Source organism: Somniosus microcephalus, chromosome 11, assembly GCF_052327205.1.
Source record: "Somniosus microcephalus isolate GS21.2 chromosome 11, FLI_Smic_1.0, whole genome shotgun sequence".
NCBI lineage: Eukaryota > Metazoa > Chordata > Chondrichthyes > Squaliformes > Somniosidae > Somniosus > Somniosus microcephalus.
This window is the reverse complement of record NC_140997.1, coordinates 133,922,072-133,947,366: the sequence shown is the minus strand read 5'-3', so window position 1 is coordinate 133,947,366 and position 25,295 is coordinate 133,922,072. Positions and strand designations below refer to the sequence as shown.

The 25,295-nt window shown below is 46.6% G+C and overlaps 1 protein-coding gene across 1 annotated transcript in view; it reads right to left on the bottom strand.

Moving 5' to 3' along the window:
- rad54l2 (RAD54 like 2) overlaps positions 1-25,295 on the bottom strand; it is a 161,742-nt gene that overhangs the window by 85,910 nt on the left and 50,537 nt on the right. The window contains exons 3-11 of the mRNA XM_086001283.1: positions 24,287-24,420; positions 22,293-22,337; positions 21,331-21,462; positions 19,712-19,941; positions 18,011-18,193; positions 17,369-17,502; positions 11,049-11,245; positions 9,233-9,575; positions 4,433-4,610 (exon numbers count right to left, since the gene is read on the bottom strand). Coding sequence (XP_085857409.1) covers positions 4,433-4,610; positions 9,233-9,575; positions 11,049-11,245; positions 17,369-17,502; positions 18,011-18,193; positions 19,712-19,941; positions 21,331-21,462; positions 22,293-22,337; positions 24,287-24,420 — 1,576 coding nt within the window. The remainder of the gene's footprint in view (positions 1-4,432; positions 4,611-9,232; positions 9,576-11,048; positions 11,246-17,368; positions 17,503-18,010; positions 18,194-19,711; positions 19,942-21,330; positions 21,463-22,292; positions 22,338-24,286; positions 24,421-25,295) is intronic.

The window sequence follows — 25,295 nt, the reverse complement described above, 5'->3', positions numbered from 1 at the left end:
GGAGGGGAGGGGGAGGGGGAGGGAGAAGGGGAGGGAGAAGGGGAGGGGGGGGAAGGGGAGGGGGGGGGGGGGAAGAGGAGGGCGAGGGGAGGGGGGGGGGGGGGGGGGGGGGGGGAGTCCCCGAGCCCCGCCCTCCGGAGCCCCGCCCCCCCGAGTGCCGATCTCCCGAGCCCTGCCCCCCCCCCGATATCCCGAGGCCCGCCCCCCCCCCCCGATGTCCCGAGGCCCGCCCCCCCCCCGATCTCCCGAGTCCCGCCCGAGCCGGCTTCAAGAGCAGAGACGGACGCCGCCGCGCAACCTACCGCGTGAGGCCCGGCCGGACTCAAGTCGCGCGCGCTGACTCCTGCCCCACCCGCCTTTACTAAGATGGCGACGGGCGGCTCAGGCCCGCCCCCTCCAGCCTTCACAAAGATGGCGGCGATCGCTGGCCTTTTGTCGATCGCGACGGGAGGCGCCTAGCTCGGGCGTGGCTGGTCAGCAGACGCCCAGGCTTTGAGGCCTGGAAAAACGGTGAAAGGTAGGAAAATTAGAGAGGTTAGACAAAAGGTTTACAAATGAATTAACTTTTTAAAAAAACAATGTGTCTTTTAAAAGCAACTTTTTTTTTGCTGGAAATGTAAATTTGAATAGAAACACGCAGAAAGCGGGAAAAAGAAATGAAAAGTTTGGAATCAAGATGGTGGCGACTCACCTCGGTTCAGAACGATAAGGCCCGCCCACACACGCACCGATTGGTGGACCGTCAGGTCACCGAAGCGTAGGATTGGTCAATCGTCCTGTCACTCGACTGTAGGAGGGCCCGCCAGCATGCGCCAGGAACCCGCCCCCACCACGCAGCGATTGGTCGACCGTCGGGTCGCTCAACCGTACAATTGGTCGACCTCGATGTCACTCGATGCTAATGAGTGGATAATGAGCGGAATGTTGAACGTTTTTTGGATACCGCGGGCGCAATTTTTGTCTGGCCGAAACGTTAATACGCTTAGGACGGTTCTGGAATAGTCAGCTTTCTTTCGACGTAACACACATGTAGGTACGCTCTATAACTTTCGAGTTTATTCAATACAGACAGACGGCATGACAGACAGACAGAAGAACCGCTTTATATATATAAGATAGAAGATAGATAGATAGATAGATATAGATAGATAGAAGATAATATATATATATATAGATAGATAGATAGAAGATAGATTAAAAAAAATTAAAAAATAAAAATAAAATAAAAAATAAGATAGGAGATAGATAGATGACACGCTACGCCAGTCACGGGCGAAGGACGGCACGCCATGCCAGTCACGGGCTGAGGACGACACGCCATGCCAGTCACGGGCAGAGGACGACATGCCACGCCAGTCACGGGCGGAGGACGACATGCCATGCCAGTCACGGGCAGAGGACGACACGCCACGCCACTCACGGGCAGAGGACGACATGCCACGCCACTCACGGGCGGAGGACGGCTGCCACGCCAGTCACAGGCGGAGGACGGCATACCACGCCAGTCACGGGCGGAGGACGGCATACCACACCACGCCAGTCATGGACAACACGCGGAGTACGACACTCCACTTCAAGCCTCTGGAGTTGATCCAAGGCTGCCAGGTAGGAGCATGTTTGAGTGTGACACTCAGCGATCATCCTTCAGATGAGATGTTAAACAGGCCCCGTCTGTCTGTTTGTATGATTCAGGTGGACATTAAAGATCACATGGCAAAATTCAGAGAGGACCAGGAAATTCTCCTGGTGTCCAAGCCTACCTCTCTCAGTGCAGCACTCCTCACTACTATCAGCTGAGATTATGAGCTCAGGCCCTGGAGTGGGGCTTGAACCTACAACCTTCTGACTCAGAAGCAAGAGTGCTCCCAACTGAGCCAAGTTAATATATTACACAAAAGTGGCTTCTTACAGGACAGTGTTCTTGCACCCACTGTACGGAATGACGAAGCAGAAGCAGTTCAGTAATGTATTGGCTTGCCGGTGCTGTGGGATTTGCCAGTGCAGAAACAACTGCACAAACATCAGGCTGTGAACAGGCAGCTGGCTCCTGCTCCTGACGTAGACACTCCACCTCCTTTCAATTACAGGGCTGCCATCGACAGCAACAGTGGAACAGGGCGAGCCATAAGAACATAAGTAGGAGCAGGAGTAGGTCATATGGCCCCTCGGGCCTGCTCCGCCATTCAATAGGATCATGGCTGATCCGAATCTAGACTCACGTCCACTTCCCTGCCCTCTCCCCGTAACCCCTAATTCCCTTGTCTGCTAGGAAATTGTCTATCTCTGTTTTAAATTTATTTAATGTTGCAGGTTCCACAGCTCTCTGGGGTAGCAAATTCCATAGATTTACTACCCTCTGAGTGAAGAAGTTTCTCCTCATCTCAGTTTTGAAAGGGCAGCCCCTTATTCTAAGATTATGCCCCCTAGTTCTAGTCTCACCCATCAGTGGAAACATCCTCACCGCATCCACCCGATCAAGACCCCTCACAATCTTATATGTTTCGATAAGATTGTCTCTCATTCTTCTGAACTCCAATGAGTAGAGGCCCAACCTACTCAACCTTTCCTCATATGTCAACCCCCTTATCTCTGGAATCAACCGAGTGAACCTTCTCTGAACCGCCTCGAGAGCAAGTATATCTTTTCTTAAATATGGAAACCAAAACTGCACGCAGTATTCCAGATGTGGCCTCACCAATACCCTGTATAACTGCAGCAAGACCTCCCTGTTTTTATACTCCATCCCCTTTGCAATAAAAGCCAAGATTCCATTGGCCTTCCTGATCACCTGCTGCACCTGCATACAAACTTTTTGTGTTTCATGCACCAGGACCCCCAGATCCCTTTGTAATGTAGCACTTTGCAGTTTCTCTCCATTTAGATAATAACTTGCTCTTTGATTTTTTCTGCCAAAGTGCATAACCTCACACTTTCCAATATTATATTCCATCTGCCAAATTTCTGCCCACTCACTTAGCCTGTCTATGTCCTTTTGCAGGTTTTTTATGTCCTCCTCACTCACTGCTTTCCCTCAAATCTTTGGCTACAGCTCATTACAACTTCCCAGAAACAAGCTGAAGAGAACCCTCTTCAACAAAAAGCACACAGCAAACCTGCTTTCGTGCAGAGGGGGAATGGAATCAGGAGGGCTATGTGGTAAACCACTGTTTGTATTCCTGTTTGTCCTGTTTGTATTCCACTGTGTACATGCCTGGACATGCCTCGGCTGACTCCTCCCACAGGTCCTAGTATAAAGGTGACTGCTCCCCAGCCCTTGTATCCTGGACCGGTCGACCACTCGAGGCAGACCTCCATTCTGTTGTTAATAAAAGCCTTTAGTTACTCTTCTAACTCTCAGTCTTTTATGAGTAATTGATAGCGCATCAGGCTACTCATCGTTTCTCACTTGCAAGCAACGCAATGACTCACTTCACAGGGGTGTTTACATCACTTGCAAACAAGAAAAGGCTTGCCAAACAATGCTGCATGAAGATGGTTCCCATTTAAGAACGAGCCATTGGGCACTTAAAATGCAGAGCACGAACACGTCACAAAATCTACTTTTCATCCTTGTACAGGGGCCATGTTCGTCTTGCATGCGCTGTCACATCTGAAAGTATTTGTGCTACCAGGCACTCTGCAACCAGGATACGCACATAGATGAGAATGGGTTGAGGTTTGAATTCTGTCCCCCAACCCTCCCCCTTTCCGTTTGTTTCCAACACCCCATTCCTTCTTCCGCTGTCCATCTCGCTCTCAAGGTTGCGGTTTCTTCGAGGCGGCCGTCTTCACCATGGGTCACCATTCATTCTCCTATCTCTTATTGAGTTTCAAGGCTTTTCTGTGCATACTTCCATTTTGCTCTTTGTGGCTCTAATTTCTTTCTAAGTCTTTCCATGTCTCGCTCTGGATTTAATTTATTTGTCTCCTTTCTTTCTCAGTCTCTGTTTCTTTCCCTGTCTCAACTGTAGCTGCTTTCTGTTCAAGTCTCACCTAGTCCCTTTCAATTTTATTCTCTCCTTTTGTGTCTCGATTTAATTTTATTTTGTGAAATGTCCCTCACAACAAGATACTTTTGAGATTACTAGGATCAGAAAGTAGGAGAAATGTAATGTATCAAGCACTGTGAACATTTCACTTTTTGCATCTAATATCACGATCAAACACCTCCAGGCTAGGTTATAGCTCAGGTTAGATACACAGTAAAGCTCCCTCTACACTGTCTCATCAAACACTCCCTTGAGTTAAAGATGGTATACAAGCTCTAACACTACCTGACAGAGTATCAATAACGGCAGTTATTCAGTTGTCAGGCTTATCAAGAAATCAGCCAGCGATTGCTTAGTATATTGAACAAAGACACAAGGAATCCTGTCAAACCCATGGGGATGTTTCCATCATTCTGCCTGGTGCTGAAAAGACAGAGGCCTACCTTACAGCAGACGCAGAATGCTTTCAGAGGGTTGAGCCCCAGCCAGCCACTGTTCCCTGCATCTCGGAAACGATCCATAAACTCAGTGTACAGTGATCGCTGAATTTTGGAGAGACGGACCAGCAGCACATGTTCTTCTTTATCAGGAAGGTGACCTCTCAAGACATCGTGGCCTCGCCTGCAACAAGTCAAATGTCATTAATCCTTTGAAACAGCATCCAATGAGTTTGAAAGCATCAGGCCTGACAAGTTTCTTACTGGACGGAATGAGAAATTGGCAGTTTTTGGAAATCATTTACTCTTTTAAACAAAATATTCAAAGCGTGCCTGAGACAAGAGGGTAGCAATGAATGGAAAATGGTGCAGCTGGGGAAAAGGTAACAAGCAGAATTCCAGAGGGATCTGTTCAGGGATCCTTGCTGCTCACAATATCTGTGAATGATATGAAATGGAGTGCCTGTAGTAATTTAGTAAACACACAGCAGTGAATCATAGAATGATACAGCACAGAGTGAAGCCATTCAGACCAATGTGCCAGCGCTGCCTCTTTGAAGGAGCTATCCAATTAATCCCACTCGCCTGCCCTTTCCACATAGCCCTGCAATTTTTTCCCCATCAAATATTTATCCAATTCCCTTTTGAAAGTTACTATTGAATCTACTTCCACCACTCTTTCAGGCAGTGCATTCCAGAACATGACAACTCACTGTATAAAATAAATTCTCATCTCACCTCTGGTTCTTCTGGTTACTGACCCTTCTGCCACTGGAAACTGTTTCTCCTTATTTACTCTATTAAAACCCTTCATGATTTAGAACACTGCTATTAAATCTCCCCTTAACCCTTTCTGCTCCAAGGAGAACAACCCCAGCTTCTCTAGTCTCTCCAGCGTGAGCAGTAGAGAGATGGAACAATTATAATGATAGACCAAGACAGGCCATGCGCATTTTACGATGAAATGTGGGATCGTATTCAAAAAAAGGCAACAGTAAACAACATGAAAGGGTCTTATTTTAGATACTTTACTAACAGAGGCCAAAGAAAAGGATTTAGGAGTGATCACTGATTATACCTAGAGAACATCTGGTCAGTGTAAGGAGTCAGCAGTAAGGACAAAGAGGATACTGGGAGTCAGCTGGAGAGCACTGGATTACAGGTCAGAACAAGTTATACTGACACTGTAATGGTCAAAGCTGTGGCCAGTTCAGGAGTATAGCCTGCAGTTTTGGTTACCTTACCTCAAAAAATATATATGTAGGTGCCTTAGAAGGGGTTCAGAGATGAGTGGCCAGGATAATTCCAGGCTTTAGAAATCTAAGAAGACCCAAGCACCTAAACTTAGTTTTGCTGGAGAAAAAAAACCAAAGGGGAAACATGATATGGGTCTTCAAAATAAATGGATGGCTGCGATGAGGTTGAAGTAAGCAAGCGTTAACTTGGAAAAATGTGCACCAAAGACTAAGGGTGTTTTATAATGGAGCTGGATCAAAAGTTTTAAAAAGTAATTCCTTTTCTCACAAGCCCATTGGGTGATTATACCCCATAACATATGACTGCAAACATCCCCCACAGGCACGCGACCCCATACCCCACAGGCACGGCTACCCCCGACCCCACAGGCACAGCTAGCCCATACCCCACAGGCACGGCCATCACTGCTATACCTGCCCCCAAAGGCACGGCTACCCCCGACCCCAAAGGCACGGTTATCACTGCTATACCTGCCCCCACAGGCATGGCTACCCCCCGACCTCACAGGCACAGCTACCCCATAGGCACGGCTATCACTGCTATACTTGTCCCCACAGGCATGGCTAACCCCCGACCCCACAGGCACGGCTACCCCATAGGCACGGCTATCACTGCTATACCTGTCCCCACAGGCAAGGCTACCCCATACCCCACAGGCATGGCCATCACTGCTATACCTGTCCCCACAGGCATGGCTACCCCCCGACCCCACAGGCACGGCTATCACTGCTATATCTGTCCCCACAGGCATGGTTACCCCCGACCCCATAGGCACCGCTATACCTGTCCCCACAGGCACGGCTACCCCATACCCCTCAGACACGGCTATCACTGCTATACCTGTCCCCACAGGCACGGCTACCCCATACCCCACAGGCACGGCTATCACTGCTATACCTGTCCCCACAGGCATGGCTACCCCCACCCCCACAGGCACGGCTACCCCATACCCCATAGGCACGGCTATCACTGCTATACCTGTCCCCACAGGCACGGCTACCCCATACCCCTCAGGCACGGCTATCACTGCTATACCTGCTCCCATAGGCATGGCTACCCCCCGACCCCACAGGCACGGCTACCCCCCGACCCCACAGGCACGGCTATCACTGCTATACCTGCCCCCACAGGCACGGCTACCCCTGACCCCACAGGCACGGCTACCCCCGACCCCACAGGCACAGCTACCCCCGACCCCACAGGCACAGCTATCACTGCTATACCTGCCCCCACAGGCACGGCTACCCCCGACCCCACAGGCACGGCTATCACTGCTATACTTGCCCCGACAGGCATGGCTACCCCTGCCCCCACAGGCACGGTTACCCCATACCCCATAGGCACGGCTATCACTGCTATACCTGTCCCCACAGGCACGGCTACCCCATACCCCTCAGGCACGGCTATCACTGCTATACCTGCTCCCATAGGCATGGCTACCCCACAGGCACGGCTACCCCCGACCCCACAGGCACGGCTATCACTGCTATATCTGTCCCCACAGGCATGGTTACCCCCGACCCCATAGGCACCGCTATCACTGCTATACCTGTCCCCACAGGCACGGCTACCCCATACCCCTCAGGCACGGCTATCACTGCTATACCTGCTCCCATAGGCATGGCTACCCCCGATCCCAGGCATGGCTACCCCCCGACCCCACAGGCACGGCTACCCCCCGACCCCACAGGCACGGCTACCCCCCGACCCCACAGGCACGGCTACCCCCCGACCCCACAGGCACGGCTACCCCCCGACCCCACAGGCACGGCTACCCCCCCACCCCACAGGCACGGCTACCCCCGACCCCACAGGCACGGCTATCACTGCTATACCTGCCCCCACAGGCATGGCTATCACTGCTATACTTGCCCCGACAGGCATGGCTACCCGCCGACCCCACAGGCACGGCTACCCCATACCCCATAGGCACGGCTATCACTGCTATACCTGCCCCCACAGGCACGGCTACCCCATAGCCCACAGGCACGGCTATCACTGCTATACCTGCCCCCACAGGCACGGCTACCCCATAGCCCACAGGCACGGCTATCACTGCTATACCTGCCCCCACAGGCACGGCTACCCCATAGCCCACAGGCACGGCTATCACTGCTATACCTGCCCCCACAGGCACGGCTATCACTGCTATACCTGCCCCCACAGGCACGGCTACCCCATACACCACAGGCACGCTACCCCAGCCCCCACAGTCATAGCTATCACTGCTATACCTGCTCTCACATGACTCCAAGTAGTACTGGCCGCCCCTTGCCATAAATGTGTACTGCACGTGGTTTTCCAGAGCATTGCTCTTTCATAAAGTTATTTAAATAGGCGACTATGTACCCAAAAGAGCTTTTAAGATTATGGGATACAAAGCATGAAGACTGACGTGTGTGTGTGTGTGTGTGTGTGTGTGTGTGTGTGTGTGTGTGTGTGTGTGTGTGTGTGTGTGTGTGTGTACATGTGCACACTCACACGCAGACTCTTACCCCATTTACTGTTACTGTACTGCCTCAAAAGTCAAGGGCTTTGTAGGAAGTAACTCAGTAAACAACCCGAGACCTCTGAAAATGTGGTGTTTTCCCCGGCAGCAAAATAAACTGTTACCGTCAGCGGTATTTAAATCAGTCTGCTGCCAGAGAAGCAGCCAGAAAAAAATTACGAAGACATTAAAAAAAACAAGTCAAAGCACGTTGAGCCCCATAACATGTAATTAAAAAAGATCTGACCAGGATCCATAGGAACAGGAGTAGGTCATTCAGGTTCTCAAGCCTTCCCTCACATGGCTGATCTGTACAAAAGCAAAATACTGCAGATGGAGGAAATCTGAAATAAAAACAGAAAATGCTGGAAATACTCGGGTCAGGCAGCATTTGTGGAGAGAGAAACAGGGTTAATGTTTCAGGTCGATGACCTTTCGAAAGGACCTGAATCGACCCAAAACATTAACTCGGTTTCTCTCTCAACAGATGCTGCCTGACCTGCTGAGTATTTCCAGCATTTTCTGTTTTCATTATGGCTGATCTGTATTTTAACTCCATTTACCCGCCTTGGTTCCGTAACCCTTAATACCTTTGCCTAACAATAATCTATCAATCTCAGTTTTGACATTTTCAATTGACCCCTAGCCGCCACAGCTTTTTGGGGAGAGACATCCAGATTGCCACAACCCTTTGTGTGAAGAAGTGCTTCCTAATCACCCCTAAACAGCCAAGCTCTAATTTTAAGGTTATGTCCCCTTGTTCAGGACTCTCCCACCAGAAGAAATAGTTTCTCATTTTCCAACCTGTCAAATCCTTTAATCATTTTGAACACCATAATCAGATCACCCCTTAACCTCAAGGGAAACCAAGTTTAGTCTATGCACCCTGTCCTAATAATTTAACCTCAGTATCATTCTGGTGGATCTGCACTGCATTCCCTCCAGGGCCAATCTATCCTTCCTGAGGTGCGGTGCCCAGAACTGAATGCAGTGCTCCAGACGTGGTCTAACCAGAGCTTTATACAACTTTAAATTTGCAAGCCTCCCGTCCATGTTCTCACCTTTGTACGAACCCTTCCAGCAGGCTGTGTAATACGTGGCTGCGGTACCGCATCAGGCGGACATCCTGTGGTGTGGAGTCAATACACTGCCCGTTCAGGATGGGACGCTCGAACATGTTGCTGAACTCTTGCCTGGTGCCAAGGAAGTCGGGCCGGACAAAGTCCACCATGCACCAGTACTCCATGAGGTTGTTCTGAAGCGGATATCCAGTCAGGACCACCCGCCGCCTTGAACGGATGCTCTTCAAGGCCTGAGACGTGCTGGCGTGGCAATTCTTTATGCGGTGGCCTTCATCACAAATAACTACATCGGGGCCTGGCCTGGCCAGTGCTTTCTCAATCCCTAGGAGCAAATTAAACATCTGATCAAATGAACAGGAGTAGAATGCAGCATGAATTTAATATAACACTGCATGCCAATTATACAAAGTAACTAGTGACTCTGTTCTTGGATACGGCAAGTTCCTCCAACTGCAGCAATTCTATTTTATGTCTATATCTCTAAAGCCATCACTGCTCCTACTCATTCCATGAAAACAATAAAAATGCAAGCTCCCCATGCTTCTAGGTAAAAGCCCACTTTCAAGCTAGCTAAACCTGAGCTAACTGGTACTGATTTGTTTTAATTACAGGCAGCAAGGGTACATTCTATCATCTTTATGTTGAGGCAGAGAGTGCAAAGATAGAATTTAATAGTTTTTAAAATGATCAAATATTAGAGTGAATAATGAAAGACTAATTTCCTTTGGTTGAGTAGTCAGTGACAAGGGGTCATTAATTTAAAACTGTCACTAAGAAAGCGAGGAGAAGGGGGTTAGGAGAAATTCCTTTACAGAGTTGTTGGAAGTAGGGAATGCTTTGCTGCAGGGAGCAGTTGAGACAGAGAGCATTGCATCCTTTTAAGGGAACAGTAGATAAACAATTGAAGCAGAGGAAGACACAGAGCTATGGGGAGGGAAGGTAGGGCAGTGAGATGAGTTTTGTATTTCTCTATGTAAGTGCCAGCAGAGGCACAATGGACTGATTGACCTCCATCTGTGTAAATTCTAGTTCTATGGTTGGTTGAGGACTGAACAGTAGAGGACCATTGGAGCATGGAGTGCTTTGTCGAAGGGAGTGATTGAGGCAGAGATCACTGCATCATTTAAAGGAAAGCAGGATAAATATTTGAAGCAAAGGAAGGTATAGGGCTATGGGGAGAAGTGGGAATAGTTTTGGATTGCCCTAGCAGAGAGCCAGCACAGGAATGATGGGCAAAATGCCCTCCTCTGTGCTGTAAACTTCTATGGCTAAAACATCACCAATGGAGTTGGCTGCTATTTTAAGATCCCATGCTTCCCTCCTCCTCCCTACACTATGCCCAGTTGGTCAGACTTTAACCTCCATGTCAGAAGGATGTGGGTTCAAGTACCACTCCAGAACTTGAGCACATAATGTAGCTGGCACTTCAGTGCAGAACTGACAGAGTGCTACATTGTTGGAGGTGCCATGTTTTTGATGAAATGATAAACTGAGGTCCAACTGCCTGTTCAGTTGGGACATAATTGATCCCATGGCACTTTTTCCAAAGGACAGCAGGGAATTCTCAGAGTGCCCTGGTCAACATTCATCTCTTAACCAGCACCACCAAAACAGATTAACAGGTCGTTCATCTCATGACTGCTTGTGAGATCTTGCTGTGTGCACATTGGCTGCCAAACTTGTCTATATAACAATGACTACGACACTTCAAAAGTAATTCGTTGGCAGTAAAGGGCTTTGGGACAACCTGAGGTTGTGAAAGATGCTATAAAAATGCAATTTCTTTCTTTATTACCTTTCAACAGTTCTTGCTGCCGATCTTCCTCATCCAGATCTATAATCACAGGCCCTGTTGGTTTCTTCGCCTTCTTCCTCCTCCCGGTAACAAATGACTTTTTCAACGACAGCAGGCGATACATCTCATACCCCATTAACAACATGCCGCCGTCAGTCGACCATTCGTTGATCACCTTGGCACGGGCCACAGTTGTTCTACAGAGAAAGAGAGTGCGAACATCAGATAGTCCCAGCACACCATGGATACACTTTTACTGCACATCGTATTATTGCAGTGCAAAGGTCTGCCGGGCTCCAGTTCCAACAAAGCATCAAAATGTAATGGGATACACTTCTGGCACTGTCATTACCACTGTTCCCTCTAAGATACCACACATGCGCAGCTAATTTAAAGGTACTGCGCACAAAAAAAGAGGGAACATTGGTCATTATCCATGATGGTAACACTAGTTCAGTGCTTCCACATCCCCAATTACATCCATTCACACGGCTTTATTCCTCCCTCCAACTGTTTCTCCATCTTTCCTGAAACTCATGCTGAGTTACAGATCCCCCCCCACAATACCTTGCTTCAGTGGGTATTCATAGTGAGAGCCTAGCGTGTGTCGGTAGACCATTCAACTGTGGGGGGGCAGCACAGTTGAATACAATCATTCACAAAGGGCATGAATATTTTCCAGAATTTGCTGGACAGTGAACAGGAAAGAAATAACTTGTATTAATGTAACATCTCAGCACATCTCTGAAATATCTCAAAAGCACTTCACAATTGTAGTGTATGTGCCTTTAAGAGCCCCCTGTGTACTGTAATGCCGGTAATGGCCACTCGGGCTATATAAGCCTGCATATTGTGTTGTATCAGTTAGTTCACCTCCAGACTTTGTTCAGTAAACACCTGTGAAACCGACTCCTGCCTTCCGTGTCTCTATTAACACACGGATACAACAGTGGCGACGAATTGGAAACGGACTTACCTGCAATTCGGCAGCACCTCAAGGACATCGATTCCTCAGACGTCCAAAGTCGAAGAAAAGCAAGAAAGAAAAAAAAAAGAAACACTGGTTTCACCAGCTAGCCGAGCTGGTGGCAGGTACTGCAATAATCCTTCCTGGGCGGCGGGCTGGGGCTCCATCGGCTGGCTCTGCAGCGGGGCCGAGCAGCGAAGGCGGAGGCAAACACAGACAGAGGGGGGGAGCACTCGGGAGACAGCTGGCGCTGCAAAGCAGGTTGGCGTTCGGACAAGCAGAGGGAGGGAAAAGTCCCAGAGAGTCCGGCGGGAACGAGTCTCCACCTGTAAATAAAAACCGCGGAAAACAGCGTTGTCAGCAGCAGCAGCGGCGGGAAAGTGCGGGAAGCGCCATTTTTTCTGCAGGAAAGGAAGGAAAGTGCAGGAGGCGCCATTTTTTTTTTCAAGATGCCTAAGGCTGGCAATATTAATGCTTTCGATAAAGATATAGAGAATTGGACCACATATGTGGAAAGAGTGGAGAAATATTGCACAGCGAATGAAATAAAAGATGATAAAAAGGCATCGGTACTTCTAAATCTAATGGGCGCAAGGACATACGGGCTGTTACGAAACTTAATCACTCCAGCCAAACCGATGGACAAGAATTTTAAGGAGATTGTTGATACCCTACACTGCCAATTCGGGACAGGACTGGCAGATTCTCTATGCGACAAATTCGTCTGCGGTCTCCTAAGTGAAGGAATACAAAAAAAGCTACTTTCTGAGAAAGATTTGACACTGGACAAGGCTTTCAGTGTGGCTGTATCATACGAAGCAGCAGCAAGAGGAGCTGCAAAGATACAGCAAAAGCCACAGGACTTCGGCACCCATGAAATGACATGGGGTTGAGAGATGTTATCGCTGCGGCAGATCCACCCATGACCAGAGGGACTGCTGGTTCAAGGACAAAGCATGCAGGCAATGCGGAAAGATGGGACACATTACACGTGTATGCCGATCTGGAAACAAAAAATCCACTGACAGAAAAAAAACCAATAAGGAAAAGTACAGAAAGGTACAAATGATGACGGACAGTAGCTCCAAAGACCAGAAGAGCAATAGCGACTCCGGAAACAAGAGACTAAGCTCTCTCAAATTACATAATGTAATTGCCAAAGAAGATTACCAGACCATTTGGGTTACCCTCACGATAGCGGGGTCCCCAGTTAGAATGGAGCTAGATACAGGATCAGCCCGAACCGTCATAAGTCGACGGGATTACGAGCGGCTATTTCCGCATATACCTTTGAAAGACACATCCATTATCTTGAAAACATATACGGGGCAGAAAGTATACCCAAAAGGGAAAATAAAGGTGCCTGTTGTATACAACGGCAAGGAAATACAGAAGTTGTATTTATACGTTCTACAAGATGGTGGTCCACCGCTGTTGGGACGTGAATGGATCAGGAAGATACGTTTAGACTGGCACTCCATTCAGGCACTGACGGTGACCAGTAAGGAAAAAAATGATGATGACGTCATACCTGAACGATTAAAAGACATCTTGGCCAACACCAAGGAAGTGTTTCAAGAGAAACTAGGAACCTTGAAAGGCCTCACCGCCTCAATAAAAGTGGAAGATGCGGCAATTCCCAAGTTTTTTAAGGCAAGGCCGGTGCCATACGCAATTCGTCCAGCAGTCGAGGCAGAGCTGGAGAATTTGGAAAAGGCAGGTGTATTATCCAAGATAGATTGGAGTGAGTGGGCAACACCCATCGTCCCGGTCATGAAGAAAATGTTGAATAATGATAAATCTGAAGAACAGAGAAAAATTCGCATCTGTGGAGACTTCAAGGTGACTGTAAACCCGGTCCTTCACGCGGTACAGTATCCTCTTCCGAGGATAGAAGATATTTTCGCCTCACTATCCGGAGGGAAACGTTTCACCAAAATTGACTTGGCACAGGCATATCTACAGATGGAGGTGGAAGAGGCCTCTAAAAAGTATCTCACGATAAATACACACAAAGGCCTGTACCAGTACAATCGACTGGTTTTCGGAGTAGCATCAGCTCCAGCTATCTTGCAAAGAGCAAGTCCTCCAAGGGATTCCGGGGACTCAATGCTACCTAGACGACATCCTTGTAACAGGAGAAAACGACAACGAGCACCTTGCCAAGTGCGAATTTTTCCAGAATCAAATATCATATTGTGGCCACATAATTAATAAGGAAGGGTTGCATAAGTCACCTGAAAAAATTGAAGCGGTCATAAAAGCCCCAGCACCTGAAAATGTTTCACAATTAAGGTCGTTCCTGGGATTGATAAATTACTATCATAAATTTTTACCGAACTGATCAACTCTTCTGCACCCTCTTAATGAACTGCTACAAACAGGAGTAATTTGGAAATGGAGCGAAGACTGTAAACGTGCCTTCCATAAATGCAAAGACTTAATCACGTCCAAGGAAGTTTTGGCTCATTACAACCCATCACTGCCAATCAGACTGGCGTGCGATGCATCCCCTTACGGCGTAGGAGCAGTATTATCGCATAGATTCCCTGATGGCTCAGAACGGCCGATAGCTTTTGCATCACGCTCATTGAACTCAGCTGAGCGTAACTATGCCCAAATCGACAGGGAAGCACTCAGCCTGGTATGGGGAGTTAAGAATCACAGGAACAGGAATCACAGGAACCCCACAGTGCAGATAGAGGCCATTTCGGCCCATCGAGCCTGCACCGACACATATCCCACCTGATCCCCGTAACCCCTGCACCAACACATATCCCACCCTATCCCCGTAACCCCACGTATTTAATCCCCCTAACACTAAGGGTCAATTTATCATAGCCAATCAACCTAACCTACACATCTTTGGACTGTGGGAGGAAACTGGAGCACCCGGAGAAAACCCACGCAAACACGGGGAGAATGTGCAAACTCCACACAGACAGTCACCCGAGGCCGGATTCGAACCCGGGTCCCTGGCGCTGTGAGGCAACAGTGCTAACCACTATGCCACCGTGCTTTTCAACCATTACCTACACGGACAAAAATTTACCTTGTTGACTGACCATCAACCCCTCATCTCCATATTCAACCCTAAAAAGGGTGTTCCCATTATGACAGCGCAAAGGCTACAGAGGTGGTCCCTTTTTCTAGGGGCACACCAATATGACATAGAATACAAAGGATCAAAACAGCATGGGAATGCTGACGGTTTATCGCGCCTACCGTTGCCAACGGTAGAAGAGGCACCTACAGTAGACCCAGTGGAGATGTTCCACTCTACCATAGTCAAATGTCTACCAGTAACAAATTCTGCCATTGAAAGGGAAACGAGAAATGACCCGACTCTCTCACGAGTCTACGATTTAACAGGGAAGGGATGGCCAGCACATGGCGAACCACTGTTGCCAGCATTCTCACAAAGAAGAGAACAGCTGTCAGTGTGCCGAGGAACCTTGATGTGCGGATCCAGAGTGGTGATTCCACCCAAACTCCAGGATAAAGTGCTAAAGGAGCTTCATGAGGGGCATCTGGGTGGAGTGAAAATGAAGAACCTAGCCAGGGCGTTTGTATGGTGGCCAGGTATCGATGGAGACATCGAAGAAATGACCAAGAGCTGCCTCGGATGCCAGAAGGTCCAAAACGCTCCACCACAAGCCCCTCTACATCCATGGGAGTGGCCCTCATCTCCATGGCAAAGGGTACACATCGACTTTGCTGGTCCATTTATGGACTCAATGTTCTTAATCGCGGTTGATGCACACTCCAAGTGGCCGGAGGTAATAAAGATGTCCTCCACCACCACGGAAAAAACCATCACAGTATTAAGGACCATATTTGCCAGGAGTGGGCTGCCTGAACAGATCTGTTCTGATAATGGACCGCAATTTGTGTCCGAAGAATTCAGGAAGTTCTTAAAAAACAATGGGGTTAAGCACTACACGTCCGCCCCATACCATCCCGCCACCAATGGATTGGCTGAAAGGTTTGTCCAGACCTTCAAGAAGGCCATAAAGGCCATGGGTAATGAAGACATAAAACTTCAGCATAAGGTAGATAACTTCTTGTTTGCATACAGGAATGCAACACATATGGTTACAAACCAAACTCCCGCCATGATGTTCTTCAATAGAAGCCTAAGATGCCGGCTGGATTTGATCAAGCCAAACATCAGAAGGGACGTGGAGAACCAGCAATTTCAAGGCATGAATGAAAGGCCAACTAGAACCTTCCAGATAGGTCAACAAGTTTTGGCCCGGGACTACCGTACCGAGAAATGGCAGCCTGGAACGATTTGCACACGACTAGGACCGCTGATGTATACCGTGGACATTGGAGAAAGCATAATAAGGCGCCATGCTGACCAAATCATAGAGTAATCCAAAAAGGGACAACCTACACCACAACTCTATACGCCTAATAATGAAGTAGAGATACCCCTAGTATCTACCTCTGATCCGGTGATACTGGAACCCGATGAACCCGACACTGGCATTCAAGCCGAATCAGCCTTGCCAAAAGAACCTACTACACCACCAGAAACTACTACACCACCGAGGTGTTATCCGGACCGAGTCAGGAAGCCTCCAGAGAGACTGACTTATAATTGATTAACTGCAGCAATGTGTAGATTATTGTTCTTGTAACATGTAATTAATGATTACTTAAAATATTATGTACTGGTTGGCTAAAAGGGGAGGAATTGTAGTGTATGTGCCTTTAAGAGCCCCCTGTGTACTGTAATGCCGGTAATGGCCACTCGGGCTATATAAGCCTGTATATTGTGTTGTATCAGTTAGTTCACCTCCAGACTTTGTTCAGTAAACACCTGTGAAACCTACTCCTGCCTTCCGTGTCTCTATTAACACACGGATACAACAACAATGAATTATTTTGAAATGCAGTGACTTATGACGGCAAAAGCAGTCGCCATCTTGTGAACAGCAAGATCCCATAAACCGCAATGAGATGTGTCAACAATCTATTTTCAGCAGCCTTGGATGAGGAAGGAATGTTAGCCAAAAAACTGGGAAAACTCCCAACTCTTTTTAAATAGTGGCATGGGGTCTTTAACACCCACCTGAACAGGCAGACGGGGCTTCAGGGACATTCCAGGTCTGTATGGCTCAATAACATCCCGGCAGTGTATTTTGTAACGGAGCTCGTGGTGCTCTCACATTAATTTTAATTTGGTTTGTACTAGGTTTCAATGCAAGTAACATTTGCAACTACCATCCTTGAACTTCCCAATCATACCCAAGTTCTGGAATTCAAGGTGTTCGTGCTGCCTCTCCCTTCTTTGGGCCAGATCAGGCCCTGGATGCTCTCCCTTAAAAAATGCAACAGGACATACTTGTGTTCGTCATTTAGGATGTGAACTTTGAAACTCCTGGGCTGGATCTCCTCAGAGTTGTAATCTGCAGGAAGCGCTTCTGGGGCGGGCAGCCACATGTTAAACTCAGCCAACCAGTTCTGCAAAGTGTTCACCTGAAATCAACAGAGTGCAATCAGCCAGCATCATCTCTGCACAAGAACAACCCCACCCTCAGCTCCCACATTGTACTAATCACAGACCCTTCACTACTCAACAGGAGCATTCACGCGACAACTAAATCTGTTCAGTTCACATTCCATTTCTCTGTAAATACTGGCCAAGATGCTCCTCCTAGCATCCCCCTCCCCCGCTGCTTAATAACCACTCTTCGGTAACTGCATCACTCCTAGTACCCACAGCAGGGGAATACCAATAACACCACTGTGCAGCAACCCTGTGGAATGCAAAGATACCACGTACAAAATCAGATACCTGAAGAGATGAACATCAGACTGTTGCATTACATCGCACTGACGTGTATGCACAAAGCCCTAAGCCTTCAGGTCATACAGACCGACACCTGTGCCAGGTGTGATCTATGATTAATTCCTTCTTTCTCTTCCCTCCCAAGGAAATGCCCTTCAGTGGCGTGAATAATGGAACCAGTGTGCAGATACTTACCGGCACGATAGCGAGGACAGTGCGTGCTTCTGTGTATCGAAAGAGGACATCCACGAAGGAGACCATCTGCAGGGTCTTCCCAAGGCCCATGCTGTGTGCCAGGATACAGCCAAAACCACTGCTGCTTTTAAACCTTTCCAGTGACTCCACCAGATTGTCGTACAGGAAACGAATTCCACCGACCTGTGTGTGGGGAACAGAATGTAAAAGCCAAGTTATTAATCAACTGACAAGACATCGCAAAATCCCAACACCAGATAAATCCCCACAGTATTATACTGCAACAGAACTGGACAATGGAGTCTGCAAATAACAGCCCATTTAACATTTAAAAACAAGTCTGTGTCCACACGGTGTTGTGTAGCAGAAATGCTGTACAAAAAACAAGGGTGAGAAGAGGTGAACAGCAAGAGGGCGGGCACGAACGGGTATGCAATACGCAGGAGGTAGAATTTTTTCTTAGAAATTTCTAACCAAGCATGAAGGGTGTGGACGCTGCCATTCCCATACTTCCCCCATAGCAACAGCTCCGAGCCTTGCCCAGTGCTGTTGCATCAGAGGCTGAAGCTATCCCACAGAGGACAGAAACACTGAAGGGTAAATCTTACGTGCCCCCTAGTAGTCACCATTGGGAGAGGGTACTCTTTGTACCCACACAGCTGAGAGAATGACAAAAGGGCGCGGAAAGAAATGTTCTTAGCCCATGCCCAGGTAGTGACTGCATTTGTTTCAAAGGCTCTTTATGTGGCGAATGCCTGTGAAAAAGGACCTCTATCGACATCAGCAGGTCGTAAATCCCCGCCCCACAGCAGCCAACATCAGCCTAGACCTAGCACTCAGTGAAGGCGATGTGCTGACCTGAGGGAAATGAACATCACTGTGCCCTCAGCACATGAATCACGAGCACCCTAGGGTGAGAGCCCTAGAATATAACAATGTTTCATTGCAATTCAGACATTTCCCTGCCAAGATACTCAACCCTCTCCTCAGAAAAGCCAATACTGTACCATATTTCCATTTCTCCAACATGTGCACCTCAGAGGCAAACTGCTCAATTTGTTCCAAGTTCGGGCAACTTTAATGGGAGCTGTGCACTTGCATTCATTAGGGATTAGACGGAGACTGGCCAGACTCATTTCATCAAGACCAAAGACAAGGGTTTCATCCCAGTCTGGGCTGGGCTCAAAACCCAGTTCCCAGAGATGAAAGTTCAGTGTCTAACTCTCTGCACTTGCTACATGTGTTATTCAACCTCTTCCCCTATGAACAAAACTAAAAAACAGCCCAGTGAGTCCACTCTGTAATCAAGTAAATGATAGAAAATGTTATGGAGCGAAACATTGCTCGAACATTTAAAAACAACAGAAATTCAAATAAATCCTGGATACAGTGACACTATTTTAGGATCACTTTATCCCAACCCATTTCTCAAGTCCAACGAGGTTCCAGGGAGCAGGCGGTGAAAATGATCCAAGAGACCACTAAAATAATCCACGTTCACAAAATTTGGTTCAATTTGGTTGAAAGTTACGGCTTCAGAAAATTCAAAGCTACTGACATGCGAGAACGATGACAGGTATATGATCATATACTTCATCTTCCCGCAGCTGTGTCGCTAGCTGGGGAGGGACACAGGGAAATGCCATGCCTGGCACAAAGCATTGCACAGTACCTCTGATAAAAATGACAAGCTCCCATTACCTGGTGTGATTTGACAGCTCGTGCCAGCTGGGGTGCCAGGAAAATATCTTGCTCATTTGGCGGGTGATTTAGGTTGACCAAGACGCGGCCCAGATCATCTGGCTGATTCAAGGCATCGTTCACGTGTGCACCATTGCTCTCCTCGTTCACCTCCTCTTCTTCGTTGCTGGATTCACTGTCAAGAATGTGCAGTGAATCATCCTCCCCCGAGCTCAGCTCGATCACATCCTCTGTGAAAGACAGAAAAAATAAGGTGAAACGTCAAATAGGAAGGGTGGTATCACAAAACGTGGATTGTTTGTATTGAAACAGCAGGCAGTGGTGCTTATTCAACAGATCAGGTGGCTTTGTTCTGTTGATTGAATGAGAAAGTGGTCTTTGATTCTAATTTAAATTAGCACAACAATTTAAATGGCTAATGGGACAGCAAAAGTCTCCTGTGTTTTCTTAATGAACCAATGGCTTCTCCATTGTGAATGCCTGGAATCTCATTATCAAATGACTCCTAGCAGAGAAAAAGAACTTATTTTCCTGCTGATTGGATTGTAACACACCCAACAAACTAACATGTTTGTGGCTAGAATTCTGGCTTTAAAGGACAAGTGGATAAAAATAATATGCTGCAATTCTTCAGTTCATCGAGATGTGGGATTTGGTCAGAAGGAGGACTCCATATTGAGGCGTCATTCAATTGTGGTTGAGGTGCGAGGTCAAAGGCATGTGAAATTGGCGAATCTAGAAACACTCTCAAAAATGGTTCAAAAAACCCATTACAAAGTTTGCCTGTTGTATTTATTCAATACTATTTGCCAAATTCTTCTTTGCTTAATTTTTCTATTTAATTGCAAATAAATATTTTAGTTACTTTAGCCTACAAAATTGCCACTCCATGTGTAATATCTGCCAATTCAGATTTTGGCGTTTTTGCGCAAAATGACATTTAATCCAATAGACAAGATTACAGCGAGTAGGGTCATTTTTAACCCTGAGGGTCATGCAACTGTGCGAGTACAGATTTTCGACAAAATACAGCTTCTTGATCACAAAAGGACAAGGTCCTCTTACAGGAACTGCTATGAAACCAGAGGTAAAATAGATTGAATATACTTAAATTATAATGGGAAGTTGTGCAAGTGATGCAACACAACAATTTAACTTCATCCCTCTTATTTATCATTGCCCCCAAAGTTCAGTGTCACTTTATTCAATAAGCTTAGAGTCTCGAATGAACAATTGACCAGTAATCAGGAGGCAATGAGTTGAGAAACCCAAGCCCATTGGAGGTTCAAAGTCACTAACAAAGAAGGATAGGTGGAAGGAAGTTCTTCCTGCTCCATAACAAGTGTGCTAGATAAGGAGCGTGGGGGGATGGCTCAGAAAGAGGGAAAATTTACTGGGAAGAAATGCTAGAGATAGGATTCGCAAAAGAAGTGAGCACTATCCATTATGATCTAGAAGGTAATCTAGGCTTTCAGTATTTGTGGAATTGTACCCCAGCGTGAGTTTGCTATATATATTTTTTTTTTTGGGGGGGGGGGCAGAGAAAGAAAGAGCAGCAAACTATAGATGGAAAAAAATCTGATGGGGGTCCATCAATGATCTCTGCTTCTGATTCTCACCATCCTTTACAACTCGCTCTTCTCCCTCTGCATCTTCTTCACTCCCACTGCTTATGTCCACACAGATGACATCAGGTTTAGGGAGTCTTGGTGGAGCTGACAGAACTTCATCTGTTTTCTGTGCAGTCTCCTCTGGAATGACAAAGTGGTAGATTGAGTACAACTGATTCTGAACATTTCCACCTATTTTTAACCAACATTTCCTCTTCTGAAATCCCCAAAACATCTTATTCCAGTAAAACCCCAGTTCTCGTTTCTGTCCCAGATCCTGAGCCCAGCCCTCAGCATGTATATGCTGGTTTGTCCTCTCATTTCTTTTGGTGCTGAAATGTCCATTAAGCCAGGGCTACATCTAGAGATATGGAAGCATAATATTTGGAATTTCTCGTGAAACTGACACCTTTTATTCACCTTTACCCCTTATGAACATTTCAGATATACTTTATCTTACTCTTGTTAAACCAACTTGAAGGCAGCACTGGCTGTACCCCCAAATGGGCAGCACCCTTAAAATCACAGTCGCTGCACAACCGGTTTAAAGGGAAAATGTTTGATGATTAATTTTATCACCCACTACTATTTCTGCTGAGTGGGCATTCATGCAAACTCATGGAGTGGAAAAGACTTTCACCCCATTGCTCAGCATCTATTACTGTTCCTCTCGGGTGGGAAACTCAGCAATAAAAAGAAAATGCTTTCACGGCCAATTAATAATTATTCCAGTGAGGGGCATAGCATAATTGTTTCCAGCCATCTACTTTGTGTGCATAACTACAGAAATTGAATAGGGTTGCGTGGCCCTTGGGATTTACCGCATAGCTTTCCTACAAGTCCCTTCCGACCGACCCTTGGACATTTTCAACCGCTGTTTAATTGATTTACATGCAAAGGGCTGAAGCAGTAACACACTGCTTAAAGCAGCAGTACTTGTAAAATGTTTTCAGATAAACACATTCGCTTACCCTCATTCCAGACAGGCTCTTTTTTTAAGGTTTGAGTATTGGATTCTGAGGGTGGTAGAAAAACAGATTTTAGAAACAATTACGATCAAAGGTCACATGCTTAAAACAAGTTGGCCCAGGATGGTCATGGTCTGTCATTTTATTACATCGTCATGGTCACCATTCAAATCCCTCCATATCCTCGCTCTTCCCTACCTCTGTAATCTCATCCAGCCCTATAACTCTGAGAATTCTGCATTCCTCCAATTCTGGCCTCTTGTGCATTACCGATTTCCTTCACCCCTCCATTGCCGGCTGTGCCTTCAGCTGTCTAGGCCTGAAGCTCTAGAATTGTCTCCCTAAACCTTTACACCCCTCTCTCCTCCTTTTAAAACTCTCCATAAAACCTACCTCTTTGACCAACCTTTTGGTCACCTGCCCTAATATCTCCTTCTGTGGCTCGGTGTCAAATTTTGTCTGATAACACTACTGTGAAGCACCTAGGGACATTTTACTGCCTTAAAGGCACTATATAAATGCAAGTTATTGTTGCTGTCCAGGTTAACGTACATCTGCTTGAGGTTATATGTAAAAAAAATATCAATGAGGAGAACTTAGGCAATTTTTTGTGCTCAACCTACACATTATGTTCCGTTTCCCATTTTGACCAACTTTCACCGAAATACGCCAGCATTTTTACATTAGGGTCAAGTTTGCAAGGCTGTGCTTCCAGCAGGGAGCCTCACTGGGGATCATGAATTGGAGAGTCAGGTGCAAAGGCCGCCTTGGCAGATCTGTGACGTTCTCAATATTTTGGGCATTAAAATTAATCACCAGAAAATCAGGAGCAGCAAAATTGGGTGCACTGACCTCCACGGCAGATTCTCCAAACCCATGCTCTAGTCAAGCATAGCTTGACTAGTGTAGCCTTGTGAGATTTACCTTACTGTCCCTCATCAGCTTGTCGACTTTTGCCTGAAGACCTATTTGCCAACCAGCACAATTTTCTAAAATGCAGATTTATGCCAGCCTGACGAGGTTTATTTATGGTCTGATCTGTTGCATTTTCCTTTCTTTCCTCTCAAAGTAATTTTTATCTTGCCTCATGTCAGATCCAACCAAGGGGTATTCAACAGGCAACTCTTTTGCAGGAGTTGATCATGAACAACTCACGTTTGTCTGGATTTCACCTCCCAGATTTCTGTAAATGTATGGAACTGCCAGAGAAACCCCAAAAGCAAAGCCAATCTCAGCCGACCACAGCTTTTAGACATCAACCTTTCTGAACTATGATATCATTGCACATGACAGTGCATGTGTAAAGGGGATGAATCTTAGGACACTCTGCCAATAACCAACTCCATGGCTATTGAGCTCTTCTCTTTGCATTATGCCTTCTGTAAACACACCAGCAGCGGTGAACTGAGAAATCAGAACTGGGGACCGAATTTTACCCCTACTGCAGAGGTGGACTCCATATAACACCTCTACTGCTGCTCTGGTTTAAATATGGGATCTTCCTGGTCCCTTGCCTCGTTTCAGTTTCTCTGCAATATTCATAACAAAGATGGCACATGACCTGCTCCCAGGGGTCCACCAATGGAAGGTTCATTAGAACAATGGCATCCTCCCTCCTATTTTCCCCACTCCTCTCTGGGCATTGCCTAGCCTCCATTATTACTCTCTCTAGGGCACCAAGGCTGGGACTGGGAAATCAGCCTATGGATAAAAATTTTCAAGGATTGCTGTTTACTTGTTTCAGGTGATCCTCCTCAAGCTGCCACTCGCTGTGATGCGAGTCACAATTACTGCTTTTTGACACAAGCAAATGCAAGTTATGCTAGGGAAGTACATGTAAACTATCAGTAAAGGCTGCAAGGTTACTATTTTGATCACCAGAGTGGCAACCAGCTGAGAGAAAAGCAAAATCTTACCATCTGGCCCCTCCCCCCTTTACTGATGGCAACACTCTTACAAGCGCACAGGCTAGCCTGCAGTCGGAGTCCCACTCTCACCTTGTAGGAGTTCAAATGGCAATGTGGGTAACACAAATTCCTTCCTCTGTTGCTCAAGCCGTTTAAGTCGCTCTAACTCCTCCTGTTGTGCTGCTTTGGTTCCAGCCTCAAGTTGGTCCTCCCGCAGTAGCTTTCTGGGAAACCAAGGAACAAAAAAAACAATTAGATATCAAAAGGATTCAGTCCAAACAAACCCACACTTAGAATGGTTATAATTCAGTGCTGTAAACAGTCAACACAACACACTGTTGTACAAGTGCATTGCGCTTTTGTAACAATTCAAAGACCAGCACCCCAATTTCCCAAATTATGACTTCCTGATCTTGTTTTTCCAACTGGGAGAAAAAAGATTGCCAGTTAAAACAAGAATGTCAGCCAAATCGCCATCTTGACATCCAGTTACAAAGCAGCAGGGGCACCACTAGACTTATTTCATGCACTGGTACAAATTGTTATTGGCCGAGTCCCATTTGTTTCTCCATTATCATTTATTTTGACATATTAAATACAGTTAGTTCTTCTCCATGACTGTTATTTAGATTTCCTTGCACCATTGGTATTCTAACCTCTTCCTCCACTGTGAGAACAGATATAAAGTCTGCCATTTCCTTATTATCCATTAGTCTCGCCTACATCTGTCTATAATGGTCCACATTCCCCTTTACCACTCTCTTTCTCAATATATTTACCACTCTCTCTCAATATATTTATAAAAACTTTTGCTGTTAGTTTCAATATACCTGGCAAGGTTTTTTCATATTCCTTTTTGCACTTATTACTTAATTTGTATCCTTTGTTGCTTGTCATATCTGTCAGTCTGCTTGATTTCCATTTTTCCTTGCATTTGTGTAAGCCTTTTCTTTTAGCTTGATACTGTCCCTTGCATCATTTGTTGACCATGCTTGCTTAACTACACAAGTGGAACCTTTGCCTTTTAGGGGTGTGTACTGGTTTTGTATCGTACCAAATACTATGTTGAAATTTTCCCACTGTTTACAGGTTTACCTAT